The following is a 21,606-nucleotide window of genomic DNA, read 5'->3' as shown; positions in this document are numbered from 1 at the left end:
GGGATCTGTTAGGCTCCATAATTGTACACCTGTGGTATGTGAAGCACAAAGCCAACTTCCAACCACTTGGGAAGGGCAGAGCCATTTTATTGAGTGGTCATTTAAACTGTTCAAAGGCCTTTAAAAAGGAAGAAGGAGAGAAGAGATGAGGGATATAGAGAAGGGAAGGGAGGAGAGAAAGGAGGGAAAGATTTCTCACAAGTTATCTGTACATTGCTTGATGGGGATTAGAATTGTGATCAGTACTATACTATACGCCAAATCAAATGAAAACAATATAAATACACTAAAAATATCACAAGTAATGCTTTTAATTGTTTAACTTGTCATAGTAGTCACAAAGCAGAAACTGACAAACCTATGATTTCCTCTAAAAATAAACATGGAAAACAATATCCTGAAGGACTGCTGCTGTTCTTCTCCCTTTGGCTGTTTTTACTGTGATGGTTACACCTGGCTAGCTGCCCACGAGGAGCTGCTTCCTTCCCTCAGCAGTACCTCTTCCCCTGGCCCAGTGGTTTTCCTGGCTGGGACGTACCCAGCAGCCCCAGCAGATTGTTCATGTGTTATTTAATCATATGCTTATTTTGTACCACACAAGCTTCCTCTTAGGAGATGAACTTGGTGAGCACAGGCATTGATACATCTGCTACATTTATATCACCAATAAATATAATTATTTAAAAAATCATTTTAAACCATAGGAAAAATGTTCAAACTTCTGTTTACTCATAAAATAGTTACCATAAATCTGAATGGGAAATATATCCTTTGGTTTTTTAAAATCAAAGTCTATATAAAGGCACAGATTAACATTAGTGAATATTACAAAAAATAAAAGTTCCTAGTATGAAAAGATGTCTGGCAAAAACAGACCCGTAAATACTGACCTACTACTTCAAAGAGGAACTATCATTTGAAAATCAATCTAGAAAATTCCAGATGGGTAGCCATGTTCTTTTTTCATGACAGAAAAACTCTACTAAATTTGGCTCAGGAAAGCAGCAGTGCCAAAATTCTGTCTATCCTTCCCCCATAACTCTTGTCCTAATAAAAAGATTATTTTTATGACCCCATCACAGCAAAAAAGCCTAATTTGGATTCTCAGAATCAATTTAGCAACATCTTAACCTCGAGAATGTCTTGCCATATTCAAATCTTTTCTTAGATCTATGTTTTGGCCTTCTTTCCTCGGGGCCAAAGCTCACAGTTAGCCCATCATTCCACTCCAGATTTTAATATCATAAATCAAGAAAAAAATTGTTTTGTAAGAAATTGTTATAAACATATACAGCTAAACAATTTTTTAAAGTTCAAATTCAATTCAAAATGTCACAAGAGGTTAAATGCCTTCAATTTCAAAATACGAAAAAAGAAAGTAATCATAGTATCTAATCCTTACATATGTATATAAAAATCTATGTATAAAAAACTTTAAAATATCTTAAGAAACGTTTCCCCTTATCACAGTTAAATAGCAAGTTGGCCATTACTGAAAAATAAAAAGTCAAGTCACCAACATTGTGAGGCCTGTGGCTGTAGGGAGATGGCTCCTAAGCTTGTACCTGAAGATCCTGTCTACCTGAGTCAAAGGATACACCAGGGCTGGATTTCTACCAGGCTGTCTCTCAATGTGGTCTTGCACATGTTATTTAACCTCTCCAGAGCTCAATTCCACCACCATTAGCATTTTCCAAACAAGTGTTCCAAAGAATGTTAATCTCATGAAAGAGTTCTGTGGTCAAATTAAGCAAGAAACTGCATAATTTCTCCCCTTTGGGAGATTCACAGTGCACATGAGCATGAATAATGCCTCTGAGACATCCTGAGGAACATTAGTTTAACTTCGTATCAATCTTAGTTGACCTCAGAATACCTTTACTGACTAACACTTAGTAGTATCCTCTGAGCTGTATTCTGGAAAACAACTAGTCCAGCATGTCTCAGGTCTCTTTTTGGACTTATACTGATGAAATATAGGAAGAGTATTTCAGAGTTCTTTGGCACAGGTTCAGGGGATTAAGAGTGGCGTGAGTGCCCTGGTCTCAACAAAGCACCTGCTTGTGCTTACTAGCCCTTTGAAGAACATCATTCCCCTGTTCCTAATGAAAGTCTTCATTCAAGGAAAGTGGTAATGGCTGTCATAGAATCTTGATACCCACCTACAGTACCATAAGTAGCAGAACTCCCCAAGAATGCTAAGTTATCTTCAAAATGGGTTAGTTTTCCTTCCTACAATGACTTTTCTCCACAGCAAATGTTTTTGCCACTGTTCAGTAGAACAGTTCTGCCTAACTTTAACAGACCCCCCTGCCCTTTACCCATTTCCTTGTCCAGAATGAAGTCAACTTGAAGGTTGAGTGTCAGGAAGTACTTGGGTTAAAGAGCTGCTCTTCCAGAAAGGCACCCCCAAGGCCATACTGCTCTTCATGCAGACTGATTTCTTCAGGTGACAAGTGGCTTCCTCCAAGAACAAAGTCTGCAAATCTAATAAGTTTTTTGTTTTAAATGAAGTTAATGTTATCTCTGGAAGGTTTATTTGAAAGATAACATGTTCCCTTGCTATTTTTCCCCTTTAATTAAATTTGACTTCACATCAATAGAGGGTGACATTTACACAGTGGGTGTAAAAATGGGAATGGCTTATGTGATCCCTCTTAAGACAGCTATTCATGGAAAGGGCAGAGAAACAGGCAGATGTAAAAGCACTAAGTGAGCCAAATGTACCCACTCCTGTTTTCTAATTCCTTCTTGTCTCTATTTTTTATTAGTTTCAATTTATATTATTCATTATTTTGTGTCAAATACTTTCCCCCTTCCATCTTTAATTTGAAGGCACTGTTACCTAGATAAAGTTATAAAGAAGAGAAAGCAATAAGGAAAAATGCTGGGACAGATGTCTTTCTTAGTAAACTTTAAAAATGATTTTCCACACCAATAGAAATGGAAGCAGTCACACATCCTATTCCACCTTCCCTTCCCATAGGGAAGTTATCTTTATGGCCTTCCCTATAAAACATCATATAAATATTTACTCTGACATCAGCAGTTCTACTACTGTACAAAGTCACAGTACTGAGAAAAGGACCTCTGACAACTTCTACATCATCTGTTATCCAGGGAAATAATCTATTTCTACACTGAAGTGCCTGTACCAAACCATCATATTATTTCCAAAATCATTCTGAACTAAACTATGGTCGGAGCAGCAGAGCAGGACTTACTTTCCAGGAGTGTGGAGTCTGGAGATGACCAGCCATGAAGGGAAGTCGGGTTTTCGGCAGGTCCGGCGCAGCTCCTCCAGAGCACTATTTGTTTCAGCATCAGCTTGCTCCCTGTACTCATCTTCCGTAAGATACTTCACCACCAGCTCTTCTGATGGAAACCACTGCTTCATTCTCCTAAAACACATGGCATGTGGTTGTAGGATTATCACCTAATTCAATCCTTAAGATTTACAAAAATACGTATCTTAGCTAGTAACTGTAACAATACTTCTTAACTTCCTCTATATCATATCTATACTTTTTTATTGCTGTTATCATGACTAAGGTATAGAGAACATGTATTTGGGCCTGATAGTACATTTCCCCATTTTCTGGACTATCATAAATAATGTCCTAAGGCATCTGAGAATCAATTTCTAATACAGATGTTAATTGTATTTTTCTTCCTCAGTGATTACTAATCACACAGTCAGGCAATTAAAAACCTGTTTTTTTTTTTTTTTGTTTTTTTGTTTTAAGCTTGGCCTGTTGATTTTCTTGGGTACTAACAGAAGCAAGCCTTTGAAATGTCCGTTTATGCAGACCCTCTAGAACATTGACCATTTACTCTCCAGACCAAGAACCTGGGAGGATTTGTGGGATATCACTTCCACCTAGTGGTGGTGATTCTGACTAATCCTAGAGAGAAAGAGCAAATATGGTATAAAATGTATAGTAATTCTTCCTTATTACATGCCGTGTGGATCATTATTAGAACTTTCTTTTTCCAATCAGGAAAACCCTAAATCTCATAAAATGTAGGAACCTAAAAATTTAAGAATCTAAGAATCTCCTAAAAATAGTAACAATAATAAGGTTTAAAAAAATTTTTTTTTTATGAATGAGTTTTTAAAAATATTTTGGGGTGGCTTTAAATTTAACCAGAGATTCCCAAATATAAATGAGCATCAGAATTATTAGGATATCATATTTATTTAATATGTATTTAAATATATATATAGTTTTTTTCTTGAGGTTTGGGACCAAAGAAATCTATTATATTTTAAAGATCTTATAGTTGATGAACTAGATTAATGATCCAGTGAAATAATTTCCTTCTCCTTTTCTGAATACGAATGAATGGTTTTCCTGCAGGAAAAACCCTGGATGCTCATCCAGAAGACCTGGACACAGTCCTGGCTTTGAGGTTTATTCACTATATGAACTTGGGGAATTTCTTAACAGTTAAGAGCCTCACCTAGCTCATATGAAAAAAATAAAAATGGAAGCAATAATATCTATGTCATCTACTTCATAGGTCACTGTACAGGTCAAATGAGACATTTTGTGTAGGGTGCTTAGCACAGTAAGTGGCCTACAGTAAGTGTTCAATAAGGATAATCAAACGAGTAGTTACCATATGTTATTAAAATATAAATAAACAGCTCTTTGCAACTAGAAAGTACTATACAACATCAATTCCTGTTTCATTCCCTAGTTCTTTATATAGTTATTCACTAGCAAAATTTTAACTTGAGGAAATTACAGTACATTTTGATTGTTATAGAACACAGTAAGTGCACAAAAGAACCACTGTGCAGAATGCACTTTGCTCTTGGCAGGGAGTTGGATGATGAAAGGGAAGGAAGAAGGAACTCTATCCTAGGTTCCTTAGGCCACAAGCCTGACAAAGGGCCAGGGACCTGAAAGATGTTGGGGGCTGGGGCAGCCTCAGTGACAGAAGACCTCTGGTGTTCCTAGTCACTGTCTGCCTCAGGCAGATGGGGCAAAGAGAGACCCAGTCAACATCAACCCTCCAACCCTGCCCTGCTGCCTTTCATCCCTGCCAACATCTTCTATGTGGGCTCCCTGTTCTGTCACTGGTGCAATTTTAACCTGGTGATATTGCAACACACACAGTTACCAGTTCCATAAACTACCAGTCACCATAGTGTCCTTCCTCACAGCCCATTTTACCTCTTGAACATTTATTCACTCCCTCTTCCAGCCTTGGGTCTCATGGTCCTCACCTAGGTCCTTATCATCTCTTGCCTGGACCACTGTCATGTCTGATAACTGTTCTCCTGCCATAGGGACCTCCCCTTTATATCCACTTGCTGTGCCAGAAGACAGATGGGCCGCATCCCACCAGCCAATGAGTATTTATGGTCTCTGGTGTGATTGCAATGTATTTTTAATTATTTTTATTTTTAAGTGCCAACATTTAAAAATCCTAAGATTTCACATTCTAATCCTAATTCCCATTTCCAGTTTTTCTAGAAAACCAGTAGATCTGGCAATGCAGGACCCGTATTCCCACAGAAGATAAATCAGCTCAAGCTGAATGGTGTCAGCCCCATTTTCAATGAGGTTGCTTTGCAGAATTTCCCACAGTCCTCCTGGTCACCGCTGCCTTACCCCTGCTCAGCATCACTCACCGTAGTTTCTGTCTGGGTCCTAAGCAACTAGTTTGATAACTGCTGTACAGGCAGCAGTCAGAGAGGACTAACTAAAATGTCTCTTGTAAACCCCACTGTGTACAGGATTGGACTAGGTTGCTTAGCAATGGCCTGCCATGCATCTGGCCCATGCCTACGTTGCTTGCTGCACTAACAGCACTGCCTGCCTCCTGATGGTACCAAATGGGGCTTTTTCTCCATCAGGAAAGCCCTCCACATTTATTCATCTGGTTATTTTTATTCATTCTTTAAGATTCAGCCTAGTAATGTCTCCAGGAAAGCTCTCCTGGCTTTCTTGATATACCCTTGGTCCCTCGGCAAGTTTCCATGTTAATACTTAAAAGAGATAGACATGTATGCCTATGTCTAGCAAGTATACCTCAAGGGTAAGAACCATCTCCATCTGTGCACCTGACATGAAAACAGCTGCTCAGACTTGATGACTGAGGAGAGGCATAACAAAGCTGTGACGACAGAGGTTACTTCACCTTTCTTTTTATACTTCAAAGGGTGTAAGGCTTAACTTAAAACCTAAGAGAAAAGAAAGTCCTAAATACAAATAATACCTTTCAATCATTTATGATTCATTTCTGTTTCCTAACTCATAGCTCATATGCACAGCTGATACCACTAAAGCAGTCATTGGCTCTAATTAAAGAAAATGTTGAATAAGAGAAGAAATTTTAGGTAACCCAGAGCCCAAGTACTTCTGCCACGGACTCTAGGGAATTCTGAGTGAGCTCTAATTACCTGGTAATTGGTGGTACACCTCTGAACGATTAATGAAGACTAGGCATAGAGATGGGATCACATGTTTGGGGCTGTCTTCCCTCTACACCCAATCTTGCTCAGAAAGAAATCTCCAGATTAAATGTAATTATGAGATTAAATATGATGCGTGCAAAAACTTCCCCAAATAATAAAACTAGAGCTCAAAATGTCAAATTTGCTGGGGAAAAAAATGATACATACCACCTCATATAACTGAATGCTCTCAGTGGGTAATGCAGACTCCAGGAGGACATGAGGAGGATTATGGCTGCATAGGCAAACTGAGGCATGGCCACACCAGCATAGACCAGAAGCAGAGAGAGAAGCCGCAGTGTCCACATCAGAAGACTTCTGCTCCTGTCGTCTGAAAGGGGCCCATGCTTGTAACAGATAACAAAGCTGAAAAATCCAACTATCAAGATATAGCCTGGAAAAGTAGAAGAGGTAAACAATATAAATTTAAATTTGAGACATTATGTGAAAAACCTGGCAGAGCCTTGACTTAAAGGTAAAAACTATTAGAGTACCTTAATTTTTATTTTCTTTTCCCAATGACATAAGGTTGAAAATGCACATAGGGCGTTATTCCTTCCATATGAGATACTACGCTGACTTTTGCAATAATTTGGGATGTACACTCATTATGATAATATATGTTTGTCTATATTTTAGTCCAGTGCCCTGACTAGACAAATGTTATCATGATTGTTTTGTTCAGGAAGAAGTCACAGTTGTATGTCACCATTGGTTACAAATCCTATTTTTTATTTTTACTTTCTAGTCATAAAAGGAAAAGGTAATTTTACAGTGGAGGCAGTCACCCTCTGAATCTAATGTTCAGTCTCATCATTATGATGGTGAGACTATAAGCTATTCTGTGTCTCTGGGTATCATCCAAGGTGAAGTGCCCATCACCTCTTAGGTATTCTGCCTTAAGTGTTTAATTTGTATCTAACCAAGCCTTGAGATCTAATTTCCAGTTTACTGAAAATACGCAGAAGAGAAGAACATGTTAAATTCTACCATAAAAAGGTCATCAGATAAATCTAGAAGGTAGACATTCTATAGGACAAGCTTGGTCTCTTTAGCATATCACTCTGATGAAAAAGGAATTGTTATGGATTAAAAGCAATTTACAGGACAAAACAGATGCTAAATGTGGTTCTGGACCATATCAGGGTTTATATAAGCCATTAAGAATGGGAAATGGCCTGGGTAATAGATTATTTTATGTAATTATTTTTTAGATAATAATTAACTGATTATATGGGAAAGGCACTTGTTTTTTAGAGATGAATAGCGAAGTATTTAGGGGAGCGTACAATGATATCTATAATTTAAAAGTAGCACAAAAAGAAGAATGAGCTAAAAAGACACAATTTTCAAGTAAAACAAAAAACGTAATTGCTTTTGAGGCAAGTGAACTTATGTGAGAAATTTGGTGCTAAAGGTTAGGAGAAAATTAATTTTCTCATTGTCCATTACTTTCTTATTAAAATAAACAATAAAAGCATTTATTTTATAACATAAGACAAGGAAAATAAATGGTTTCTTAGCTTATCTGTTTCTGAAAAGTCAAGTTTTCATTATTCATTTATATTTAGGATTTCTCACCTTTCCTACTGAATACTTAAGAGAAAGAAATAAGCAGCTGCTTTTCAGAGAAACGCTTATATTACAAGTTAGATGTGGTCAGAGCTTAACCACAATTCAGAAGCATGTGAATTCAAGAGACATTTTTTTTCTCTTTTGATTATTACTATAGAAAACTAAGAAATACGTCATAGGGAAATCATCTAAAATGAGATCTAAATGAACTGAAATCACCAACAATGGGAATAAGATAAACAAAATATTATTTTTAGTAGCATCTTTCCTTAGTTCAAAATGAAAATTTAGACACTGGAGAGAAACGTCTATTAAAAGAAGGGCTCTGTTGTACATCTCAGTTTTACCAATCACAGAGCATATTGCTTTTCTATTTACCTACCTAATATATATGTCCTGTTTTCATACCACAGCCACTTCAGATCTTCCATCAACTGGTACACAACATAAACTGAAGCAAACCAACAACCAACCATTAGAGCCCAAAAGGTGCTATACTGTGTGTGGAAGAAAATAAATGACATATTTTTTGGTTCTTTCACTCTCACAAAAATAAAAGCAAACAAATAAACCTTTTGTATTAGAAACTCCTAAATCAAACTGAATTGAAGCCAATTTAAGAAACTCCCTAGGGTCTTAAGATATGGTCCACAAAACAGCAGTAGCGGCATCACATGGAGCTTGCTGGAATGGCAGAGTTGTAGGCCCCACCGCAAACTGCTGAATCAGAACCCGCATTTGAACAAGATCTCCATGTGGTCTGCATGCACACTGAAGTTGTAGAAGCACTGTTACAAAGAATAAGTGTATCTCAAAATAATGCTGCTGTTGCAAACTTTAATCAGTGTAACTGCAATACCACCATCATGAATTATGTATTTATCCTCAACTAAGTTCAGTGTGTTATTTTACTGAAGGTGTGGCCAGGCACAGTGGCTCATGCCTATAATTGCAGCACTTAAGGAGGCCAAGGCAGGTGGATCACTTGAGCTCAGGAGTTCAAGACCAGCCTGGGCAATACAGTGAAACCCTCTCTCTACAAAAAATATAAAACTTAGCTGGGCATGGTGGTGTGTGCCTGTAGTCCCAGCTACTGGGCAGTCTGAGGCGGGAGGATCACTTGAACCCAGGAGGCTGAGGTTGCAGTGAGCTGAGATCATGCCACTAAACTCCAGACTGGGCAACAGAGCAAGACCCTGTCTCAAACAAACAAACAAACAAACAAGGTGTGTGGAGCTAATAATAATTTTTTAAAATCCCCAGATGTAGCAATGCTGTTATTTAAGGCCCCAGTGGTTCAGCATCATGAGATTCCCAGCTCAATAAATAGACATTTTCACTCAATACAGAAATAGCTTTCTATCACTTAAGAAAAACAAATTACCTAGAAAGTAAAAGGGTCTCAAAAAAAGTATCACCAAAACGTAAAACTTAGCTAAGCCTACATATAGTAATAAATACAATCAGGAACTCCAGAAAAAGATACATTTTAAAGCCAGTTTACATAATGAAGAAACATAGTTTAAATTATAAACTATCACAATGTGGATTAATTTTGATGAATTTTTCATGTATGTAAGATCATGATTTCCATTTTTTATTCATTTGCACATAGTATGCATACCTTTGGAATAGATCTTTTCATCAACAGCAAGACAAAGACTAATGTCATTAGAACACCTAGCACAGTTCCCGAGGAATAATAGAAAGTAGGGCTTCTGTCAAGATAAACAGATAAAAGCCATTTAAATATCAAACAGCACTTTCAGTATGAAAAACATGTTTAACCTGGCAACGTCAGTCATAAATAATGCTAAGAACAAGAAACTCAGATGGCAGCTCTCATTACATTACTTTCTCATTACTCTTAAAAAACAAAATGGATATTTGAAATTTTTTATGGTAATATGGTAAGTTGCTTGCCACTAACTCAAAACAGAATGTCTGAGTTATTTTCCATATTCAGGATATGATCAGACAATGATTACTGAACACCTATCATGCAGCAGGCACTTTTCCAGGTTTTAGAAAGGAGAAAATTAAGGCACCAAGAAGTTAAAAAATCTTCCCTAAGTCAGTATCTGCTCACTGGAGGATTAGGGATTACAGCTCAGCTCCTTGGAGTCCAGGCTTTATTCTTCATGCTATGTATGCATCATCTGGTTTATAAAGTTCATAGATGACATTAAACACACTTGATAACACTATAAGGAAAAGCTTCAAAATGAGCAATGTTAAGAATAGCTGACCAGTGTGGGGTACTAACCTAGAATCCACAAGCTAAGAAGTAAAATATTGAAAAAATATTTCTTTCTCATGAGAGAATTTCAAGAAACAAAACATCAGAATAATGGTTTGCAGATGAGAACATGTCAGTAATAAATAAGAAAAAGATAATATGTTTTTCTAAGAGTCAGATATTTGCTATATTCAGCCTTCCGTATCAGGGCCGTAAATCTAGGAGGCAGCTCTAATGTAACAGAGCAAGGTGTGCGGACCAGAAAACCAGGGAACAAATCTCCAGCCCTTATAAGAACTAGTAGTGCGATGAAGGATGTTGATTTTCTTATTTGTAAAATGAGGACAATAATACAGGGCTTGTATAGTTATTATCAGGATCTAATAAAATATGTTAATACATAAAATATGTGAAAGCACTTTGTAACATAAACATATCATGCTATACAAATAACTGTTACTGTTTTCAAAGTCTTTTCCAACATCATCTTCAGACCTACTGTCTGCAAAACCTAAAGCAAGACCACAAATGCACAATAGTGTGAAAATATTTAGCATGTGGTCAAAAACTTACCTAAACCCTTTTCATTCACAAAATTAAAAATATAAAAAGGAATACTTACTGACTCAGGGTCTTTGCATAAAAGAAAAGAAAAACTCCTGCCACAAACACAAAGAAGAGTTTGAAATCCACAACTGGAGTAAAAAAGACACACAAACACATAACAAACATTTTTTATCAATGTAATGTTGGTAAAAGATAAAAGTCAATTTATTGAAAAGTTACTCCAGAAAAACTAAATTCAGAAAGTCAAGTATAATAATATCAGACTCACTGTTTCGATTCACATGTATCATATAGTTAAATATCTTCCTCTCAGGCTCCACAGAGAAGCACACAGTATCCCCGTATGGATTGATGATTATGGTTATTTCATTAGACTCCTTTGGTGTCCAAAAGTTATGAATCACACATTTGATAAAAGATAGTATGGTTTCTGGATATTGGCAATTATATTTTTCTGTGATATATACAATTCTGAACAGGCCTGGACTGGTAATTTTCACCTATAAAACAAGAACAAACAAATCTATAAATAGAATAACTTGTCTTTTTGTTGTTTTGGAGATAGGGTCTCTCTCTGTTGCCCAGAATGAAGTGCAGTGGCAGGATCCCTGTTCACTGCAACCTGCGCCTCCAGGGCTCAGGTGACCCTCCTACCTCAGCCTCCCAAGTAGCTGGGACCACAGGCACATGCCACCCGCCCAGCTAATTTTTGTGTTTTTGGAGAGATGGGGTTTTGCCATATTGCCCAGGCTGGTCTCGAACTCCTGGGCTCAACGCTATTTGCCTGTTTCGGCCTCCAAAGTGCTGGAATTACAGATGTGAGCCACTGCATCTGGCCAAAACTTCTTATAGGTTTCTTAAAAACATGAGCAGAGGAGTAAAGAGAACCCGAGGTTAGCTGAGTAAAGAATGCTCAATTCACAGGGTAGTGTTCTATGTCCTGATCCCAGAGGTGGACTCAACAGATCTGTATTTAATCCAAACACACACTCTGAACCACAGACATTGTTGAAAGTGAATGCTTCTCCCTGTAAGCTGTGGTTAATTTAAATCCCTCTTCTAGCAAGTTACTGTGGCCAAAAGACATTAAAAAGAATAAGAAGAAAACATAAACATACTCATTTCATTGTTTTACTTCATCGTGCTTTGCAGATACTGCATTTCTTACAAATGGAAGGTATGTGGCAACCCTGTGTCGAGCAAGTCTACTGGGACGATTTTTTCAACAGCATGTGCTTACTTCATGTCTGTGTGTCAGCATTTTTTAGCAATAAAGTATTTCTTAAATTAAGGTATGTAGGTGTTTTTTTTTTTTTTTTTAAATATAATGCTACTGCACCCTTAATAGACTAACAGTATATTGTAAATGTAACTTTTATAGGTACTGGGAAACCAAAAATTTTGTGTGACTTGCTTTATGGGGATATTTGTTTTATTGCAGTGTTTTGGAACCAAACCCATAATCACATTATCTCTGAAGTATGCTTGTAATAGTTGGCAAACGATGTGAGTAGGCATAGTTTGAAAATAGGGTTTAGATTGACACCATTTTCTACTGTGATTAAGGAAAAGCACTTCACTTCTCTGGATCAGGTAGGCATTTGTAAGTCAGGCTTCTCTCACCATGCCTGCTGAGGGACCAGATCCCAGCCTCGGGTCCTATTCACATCATTCAACAAAGCACTACCTACAAGCCAATGTTGGCAACCCAGTGGTCATTAAATGACAGTTGCGCTGCTGCCTTTGTCTGTCCTTCTCTTTATTCCTCTTCTTTGTCTAAGAGTAGGGCAAACCTGAAAAGGGAAGTAAGAGCACTAGCTCTGAATCCCAGGCTATCAGTTAGTATCACCCACCTATCTGTCTACAACTCCCATATTTCTCTTTGACTTTGGCTTCTGGCTCCTGGCTCAAGTTGCTTTCTCCTCAATACTACTTCCTGCCATTCTTCTTGGGGATTTCAGTATATATAATATACACACCAATCCTTCCAGTATCCTGGTCTCTCAGTTCCTGGGACTCCTTTCCTCTTATGCTCTTGTCCTCCCTACCTCAGCTAATCACTTCCATGGCCATCCCCCGGACCTTGTCAGTACCAGACTGCAGCCCCTCCATACGTTGTGTTTCATACATCTCACTGTGTGACCACCATCTCCTATCTTTCCAGTGTACCAATCTAGTGCCCCAACCCCCCCAAGCAGCTGAACATCCTTCTCCTGCTCCTTACCCCCTTGATATCCTCAGTCTCTTTTTAGACAGCTGAATCCCATGATCAACTATTATACACCATTCCCTGGCACATACCCTTGACTCCTCTGCATCCCACTTGCTTTCTACTCCTGCATTTGCATCACCAGTGTGCTGGAGAAATGCAGACTGGTCTCACTTCAAATCCATGACTATGAACTTGGAGAGGGACATGAAAGCTGCAGTCATTCATACCACATACTAGTATTCATTCATTCTTCTACCCCCTGCAACAAAGGATTTCACAACTTCTTCCTCAATACTCCAACACTTCCTCCCCATCCTCTTCTCAGCTGTTGATCCTTCCTACTTCACTGAAAATGGAAGAAATCAGAAGTGAATGTCCACCAGCTCCTATGTGCAAAGCCACCTACCTGTCAGCACCTGCAGGCACATGCTCTGCTTCCTACCTGTGGGGAGGAAATTTCTTCCACAGAGGAAATTTACAGGCTCCATAAAGGCAAGTCCCAACTTGGGCACTGGATCCTGTCCATATTTGCCTATTCAAGGACATCCCAGTAATACTTCTTCCCTCTCTATGAGATCATTTCTATCAGCATACAACATTAAAAAAAGAAGAAACAACCTTCTATGGACTCCACTTTTCCCTCCAGTTACCCCCATCATTTCATTGCTTCTTGTTGCAATAAAATTCCTTTAAAAAGCTTCCCTTGCCTTCAGTCTCTAGTTCCTCTCTTTCCATTCTCCATTTAATCCACTTAAATCAGGCTTTCATGTCCAAAAGGCTGCCCTGACAAGGTCACTGGCGCTTCCATGTTTCTAACCCAAATGCCCAATTAATTCTCAGTCATCTTATTTGACCTATCAACAGCATTTGGCACTGCTCATTATTCCCTTCTCCTAGTTACATGTCTCCCCAGGGCTTCCAGGACATCTCCTTCTTCACTGTTGCTTCTTTTGTCTCTCCTCTGCTGGCTCCTTCCTTCTCCCTGTGCTCTTAATATAAGACTAACCCAGGCTTAGCCATTGGTCATCTTCTCTTCTCCATCTAAACTCACTCAGTTTCATGGCTTTAGGTACCATCTATGTAAATATGCACAGCTAATTACTTTTGCAAAAAAAAAACAGGAAAGATATACCAGAAACTACTCAAACTGATTGCCTACAAGGGTTAGATAGGAATTAATAGAGGGAGGCGGGAAAGTGACACCTCTCTGAAAATACCTTTGTGTAGAGTTTTAACTTTCAAGCCATATTAATATTGTAGATACTCAGAAATAATGATAATAACACAGACATAAAGATGGAAACAATAGACACTGGGGACCTCAAAAGGTGGTTGGGAGGAAGAGGGGCAAGGGTCAAAAATCGACCAACTGGGTACTATGGTCATTATTTGGGGAATGGGTTTTGTAGAGCCCAAACCCCAGCATTATGCAATATATCCATGTGACAAACCTGCACATGTACCTCCAAATCTAAAAAAAATTAAAAATCAGAAAGATTTTTTTAAATTAAAAATAAAATACCATTTAAAAAACCCACTATGATCTTGTCTGAGAATAAAAAGGTAAACAAAACTTGTAAACCAAAAATAAAATTCCAACATCCTCCACCCTGCCAACCGCCAACCATCTGAACTGAACCTTCTTCTTGACCAGGGCACTCCAAAGTTAACCTGAAAAATTGGTTCAGGCTGTGCCAGGAAGCAGGGGTTGGACATGCCTCGTTATACTAGCCTCCCTTTTGGAATTTAGAAAAAGCCAACCAGCATTTAATATCAATACAGACCTCAGGTCTGATAAGAAGCATTTACAATCTATTCTCTCTGAAGCCTGCTACCTAGAGGCTTCATCTCTATGATAAAACTTGGGTCTCCACAATTACGTATCATAACCCAGACATTCCTTTCTATTAATAACTCTTTCAACCAACTGCCTATCAGAAAATTTTAAAATCTACCTATAACCTGGAACACTGCACCCCTCCCTGCTTCAAGTTGTCCTGCCTTTCTGGGCCTAACTAATCTATACCTTAAATATATTTGATTAATGTCTCATGTCTCCCTAAAATGTATAAAACCAAGCTGTGCCCTGACCACCTTAGGTACATGTTCTCAGAATTTGCAGGCTGTGCCACAGGCCATTGGTCACTCATATTTGGCTCAGAATAAATCTCTTCAAATATTTTATACAGTGATGTTTTGCCAACAAACTAAAACAAATGTAAAATAAAAATGATAATCAAATTGACCAGGATGGAGGAACACCCTGAAATGGAAACAAATAAAAACAAACTATATTTTGAATGAATAATGTAACCATACTGAATAATTCACCCCCATACTGCTAGTAGATGGGGGTGAATTAACCTAAAATACACAACCTCAGAAAAAATTTTTTTAAAAACACTATAAATAAATATTGAACTCCTGTTACTAGGTTCGTTTTTGGTAATGTTATGACTTAGCAATTCTGAAACCACTTTTAGTGTATTCTGGGATTAGGCAAATAAATAAACATATGTGAGGATAATGGGAACCAGGTTTCTAATTATCAGAGAAGGGAGCTACAAATATGAAAATTGGAAAACAAGAATGAACCCTGTCATACTGGAGATCTCAGAACTCACAGTTTCTAATAGATAGATATAGATGTATGTGCAGGTGTATGGGTGTGTATGTGTGTGTACACACATGACGATATGCCAGTAGTAATGAAGACACCTAATGTTGACTGTTCCTTGGAAAAAAAAAGTATGATTCCAGAGCTGAGTCTAGGAAATTACACAACAAGCCTAGAATATCTTGTTTGCTAGAAAGTAAAGTAGTGCTCAAAAATGCAAGGCACATGTTAGAAGGACACAGGAACTAGTTTGATGGGGCTCCATCTGACTGGCCAAGTCTAGGACAATTTGAGTATCAAAATAAATAATGAGAGTAATGGATTGTAGTCTCCTACATTAACTGGCAATTTGTGAGACCATATGGATATAAATAAATAAATGGAAGGAGGAAAAACTCTTCCTTATAGTAGAATGCCAATGAATGTAAATGGAATAATGGTGCTGGGTGTGGTGGCTCACACCTGTAATCCCAGCACTTTGGGAGGCTGATGGCAGGCAGATTGCTTTGAGTCCAGGAGTTCAGTAGATTCATGGGCAACATGGCAAAAACACATCTCTACTAAAAATACACACACACACACACACACAAAAATAGACAGGTGTGGTGGTGCACACCTGTAGTCCCAGCTACTTGAAAGGCTGAGGTGGGAGAATCACCTGAGCCAGGGAAGTTGAGGCTACAATGAGCCATGATTGCACCACTGCACTCCAGCCTGGGCAACAGAGTGAGATCCTGTCTCAAAAAAAAAAAAAAAAAAAAAAAGATATAGAACATCAACATGATTATTGATTCAGTAAAGCATCATCAATGAATGATAAACTAAGAGATGAGAGTTTCGTGAGGAAGAATTTATCTACATAGTCTCAAATTATCACCTCAAAACATTCATTAAAGTGAAGGAAATAGTAATTTTAGTGGAAGAACCTGACAGACACTACCTTAAGCAAGTGGTCAAAGTGGTGCATATTATCAGCAATTATCCCAATCAACATCAAATGCTTCCTGATACAATGTTCTGGCTATTCTCTCAGCCTTCCCCCAGGTACCTTCTTGGGTAACTCCACTGAAATCTTTCTCAAATGTTACCTTCTCAACAAGAACTACCCTGACCAACTTGCTCCCACTTCTCTCATCCCACTGATCTTACTCTACATTTTCTTTTTTCATAGTACTTACTAGTTTTACCATTTTCATCTCTGTTATATTTATTGTTTACTATTCCACACCTAGGATAATGTAAATATCCACAATGGCAGGAATTTATTTTGTTCACTGATTTATCCTAGGAGCCTAGAAATAGTTCTTGGCACTTAATAGGTGCTCAATAAATATTTGTTAACTGCTGAATGAAGGCAAGTACTAGGCAACTGAGAGCAACTGCTATCTTGGCCATATTTGGGATCAGTGGTTATTCCAGAATTCCTATTTGGAGGCTTTGGATAGCAATTTTGGTAAGCAGGAGGAACATGCTGTCTTGAGATGTCCCTGAACTGCAGGCATGCTGCATACATTTAGATAGTATATTCATTGGGAGTGGCTTGGGAGGGGCTGAGGGACAGCATGAAGGAGTTAATGTCCTCTCTCACACCGCCCACCCATTGAACCACTGCGTCTGATCCTCAAGTCGGCTTTCATACTGATACACAGATCTGTATCATACCAAAAATAGTTTCTATTCCTGAAATGGTACATTTCCTGTCCCTAGGACATGGTAATTCTCTGTCCCTAATACATGATTTAAAAGTAGGTCCTTACCTCCACAGTTGACCACATGTATTTCCACTCCACATGGGAATTTTGATTGTAGCAGTAACAGTCTGACGCAGAAGCTCTAATTAAATCTTTTTCCTTCAAAGCTTTACACCTTTGAACTGAGAGATGGAAAAGGGAATACATTTTCTAAATCTTTAATTGCCCAGAATCTTAAAAAAAAAAAAAAATTCACAGGGAGGTAACAGTAGTAGTTTTAACATTCTATGGTCAATAAATTATCCTACATGGTAATTATAGTCCTTCAGTATTTCCAACCAAAGAGGAGACAGACAGAAAATACTATAGCCCAAGTGTCAATATTTATGACATTGGAGGGCACTAAGAGCACAGAGAACAGGTACCCCTTCCATTCTGAAGCAGAAAGCAAGAATTATGGGCATCTCCCCAGAAAAGACAAAAATATGAATAAAGGGCTGAAGGGTGAGGTAGAGACAATGAGACAAAAATTAGGAGGTGGGAGTGGGGGTGGGCAGGACCAGCAAATGTGTACAGAATCATGAAGATGAGGTAAATCATAGAATTAATTCAGTTTACAGATACTGGATTGTTATATCAGTGAGGGAGCATTGATGGAAGGTATTTGAACACCTGTACCTGGAGTGGTAAACCATGGATACTACTATACCATATGGACTTCATCTTGAAAGCAAAGCATTGAAGGATTTTAGGTAAGTAACAGTCTCAGCAAGAAACTATTGACACTTAAATGGATTTAACTGAAAATAGTTCAGTAAAGATATGGACAGGGTTAAGGCACTAAGAATAAGGTACTATGAAGTTCCCAGTCACTAACAACAGCAGGAAGCTTTTAGCAGCCCAGGTCCCAAAACGGCAAGTGGAGGATCCCATGTTACTGGAGTCACTGGAACTGGGAGGACTGTAGTCTAAAGGAATGCAGCCATTGCCAGGACTCCTGTGGAATGGCAGGGTGAAGGCAAGGGTACCACAACCTGTCTCTCCCACTGTCCCCTCAATGCCCTGAATAAGCCAAACTCAACAGGAAGACAGAGGGCAAAGAAGCCCATATAATGCAGTCCACAGAGGTTAGCTTCCAGACACTAAGCGGGGAAGAGAAGGGCTGAGAATAGATCTACAGCAACAGGGAATACCAGCTCAGGAAGGAAGTGACAGAAACACATTTGTATTTTGGAAAGAATCTTCTGTAAGTAATGTGGAATACTGAACAAGAAGACTGAAAGCAGAAGAACCACTAAAAAAGCCACTGAAGCAATCCAATCAAGACATGGACTAAGAAACAGATTAGGAAATGAAATCAACAGGTTTTGCAGATTCATTTTATCAAGGAAAACAAGAATATGATGTGAAGGTTTCTGGTAAGTGGAGAGATAGTGAGGCCCTTTACTCAGATAAGAAATATTAGAGAAGAAGTAAGTCTGTACAGGGAAGTGGGAATGTGTTCAATTTTGGATATACTGAGTTTTCACTGGTGGGATTATGTAAAGATGATCTTCACAACTCCAGCAAGGAGAATTTTGGCTGGAGACAGATATAGCTACCTAAATATATATGTATGTCACATATAATACAACTCAACATAACTGAGAGAAGAGAGATATGAACTCTCAGTATTACAGAGGGTTAATGTAAATGCCACAAGAAAACCAGAAAGTAATGATGGTCACTTTCTTTTGTGGTCATTGCTGTATTTGGATTTGAAATAAAGTGGAATGAAAGTCCTAAGTTCTTCTGGATTCAAGATAGAGTGTCACCCCCACATCTGTCCAACAGGAAACAGGAACAAGGAACACTTATGGGTACACACAGAAATGGACTTTACGCGCAACCCCTGACTCCTTTAAGGAAAGAGTGGTCAGTTGTTTCTCCTAAAAATCCTGAAATGAAGCTAGAACAACTTGCTACACCAAAGTTGGGGAAGACTTGAGTAACCAGTAACAGCTAGTAAACAATTACATCCATGTAGGGAATAACACTGAATATGCTCAGACAAGTCCCTGGTCCTGGCCTGAAATAAATATCCTTAGAATTAAGTTGGAGAAAAGTGAAGACAGACTTGGGGAAAGGATCCTGGGAATGCTCACCATCTCCCAAAACACAACTCCATAAAAGGAAGGGTTCTCCAGTCACCACACGAAGCAGCAAAGTTACACAGGGAGCCAGTGTATTCAACTGTGACAGTCAAATCATTCATCTTTACTTTTCACATTGTGATGAAATGCATATGTTTCTAAATATATCAAGAAATTTACAGAGTTTGAGAGTTCAAGATGCAAATACGAGAATCCAGGTTAAAAGTGAGGAAAAAGCACAAGAAGGAACCTCTGGAGCAAGGGTCCTCAACCCTGGGGCTGAGGACTAATATCAGTCCATGGTCTGTTAGGAACTGGGCTGCAGGAGGTAAGTGGTGGGCGTGGTGGGCGAGCATTACCACATAAGCTCTGCCTCTTGTCAGATCAGCAGTGGCAATAGATTCTCACAGGAGCATGAACCCTACTGTGAACTGCATATGCAAGGGATCTAGGTCGCATGCTTATTATGAGAATCTAACTAATGCATGATGATCTGAGGTGGAAGAGTTTCATCCCCAAACCACCCCTCATCCCATTCCTGTCCTGTGGAAAAGTATTCTCCCACGAAACTGGTCCCTGTTGCCAAAAAGGTTGGAGATGGCTCCTCTAGGGGCTCTCTGTTAAATACAGGATACCAAAAATGCAAACCGTGCTCCTGCATGGTGTGTCCATGCACTAGAGTCAAAAAGAGAATCACAACCAAGGCTATAAACACACAAAGCAACCAATGCTGAAACACATTTTTGGACATATCTGAGATGCAAATGACTTCTGGCCAAGGGCAGCACAGGGGGAAGTGCAGTCCGAGAGATATCAAAGGGCTGGCAGCTCCTGTAGAAAAGATGAATGTCAAGGAATGTAGTGTATAACCTGGAAGTTTCTAAGCAACTGCAATGAGAAAACATAACACATTAAATGCTCCCATTTAGTGAGCAGCAGAGGTGGGGGATCAGGTCTCTGGATTCACCTTACCATGTTTTGCCTTTGCACAGCCTCTTGGGGGGTCTCTGAACATGGTTAGAGTTGAGAACTTTATACTGGGAGTCTAAAGGGAGAGATTCTTACCTATTGTTGTAAATGGACTGCATTCCAGCAGAGCAGGTGAACAGCATGAAATCTCGGATACACAGACCCAACAGCCTAAACTATGATAAGAGTGTTTACTTCCAGACATATTTTTCTTCACCACCTATGTGCTCAATGCTAGAGGGGCTTTTCTTGTGGATGCCTCCAAGGAACCCTCCCTGCAATCTTCTCCTTGTGAGTAGTGCTACTTCAGGGGCTAAATCAACTCCCATAGAATAGTTCCCTTTTGTTAATGGTCTGAGGAAACAGCCTTTTGGTGGGGCCTGAGCTTTGCAATCAAATGCTCTCTTCAAATAAGGTTCTTTCCACTTGGTCCTAAGACTGTCTCCTAAATCATTAGAAATCTAGAGCTCTTAAGAGCAAAATGATGCAATTTAAGTATAATGTATACTGCAGTTTCAACATAGGAGTAAATGCTTCTCTGTTACCCAAGCCACATTCCTCTTGCACTAGGATGACTATAATAGCCTTCTACCTAGCTGGTCTCACTGCTTCCAGATTTGCCCTCCACCACCACATTTACCCCTACAACCTACTCTTCAGTTAGCAAACAGATCTTTTAAAAACATGAATTGGGGCCAGGAGCGGTGGCTCACGCCTGTAATCCCAGCACTTTGAAAGGTGGGCAGATCATCTGAGGTTGGGAGTTCGAGACCAGCCTGGCCAACATGGTGAAACTCTGTCTCTACCAAAAATACAAAAATTAGCCGGGCATGGTGGCACACGCCTGTAATCCCAGCTACTCAGGAGGCTGAGGCAGGAGAATCACTTGAACCTAGGAGGTGAGGTTGCAATGAACCAAGATCGCGCCACTGCACTCCAGCCTGGGTGACAGAGTAAGACTCTGTCTCATAAAACAGAAACATGAATCAGAACATATTTACCTGCTTAAAACCCTCCAGGGCCAGGCATGATGGCTCACACCTATAATCCCAGCACTTTGAGAGGCCAAGCGAGTGGATCATGAGGTCAGGAGATCAAGACCATCCTGGCTAACACAGTGAAACCCTGTCTCTAC

At 39.1% G+C, this 21,606-nt stretch overlaps 1 protein-coding gene across 3 annotated transcripts in view; it reads right to left on the bottom strand.

Moving 5' to 3' along the window:
- Nucleotides 1-70: 70 nt before the first annotated feature.
- NEMP2 (nuclear envelope integral membrane protein 2) overlaps nt 71-21,606 on the bottom strand; it is a 27,226-nt gene continuing 5,690 nt past the window's right edge. Inside the window, exons 2-9 of one of the 3 annotated variants that reach the window (XM_017500693.2) lie at nt 17,437-17,552; nt 11,119-11,350; nt 10,906-10,978; nt 9,669-9,762; nt 8,427-8,541; nt 6,638-6,863; nt 3,225-3,401; nt 71-2,487 (exon numbers count right to left, since the gene is read on the bottom strand). In XM_017500693.2, coding sequence (XP_017356182.1) covers nt 2,364-2,487; nt 3,225-3,401; nt 6,638-6,863; nt 8,427-8,541; nt 9,669-9,762; nt 10,906-10,978; nt 11,119-11,350; nt 17,437-17,552 — 1,157 coding nt within the window. In that variant the 3' untranslated portion in view covers nt 71-2,363. The remainder of the gene's footprint in view (nt 2,488-3,224; nt 3,402-6,637; nt 6,864-8,426; nt 8,542-9,668; nt 9,763-10,905; nt 10,979-11,118; nt 11,351-17,436; nt 17,553-21,606) is intronic. The other 2 variants (XM_017500695.2, XM_017500698.2) reach the window with 2 other exon arrangements.

This window comes from Cebus imitator, unplaced genomic scaffold, assembly GCF_001604975.1.
Source record: "Cebus imitator isolate Cc_AM_T3 unplaced genomic scaffold, Cebus_imitator-1.0 Scaffold268, whole genome shotgun sequence".
NCBI classification, from domain to species: Eukaryota; Metazoa; Chordata; class Mammalia; order Primates; family Cebidae; genus Cebus; species Cebus imitator.
Note: the sequence above shows the minus strand (reverse complement) of the source record. Positions and strands in the feature narration are given on the sequence as shown.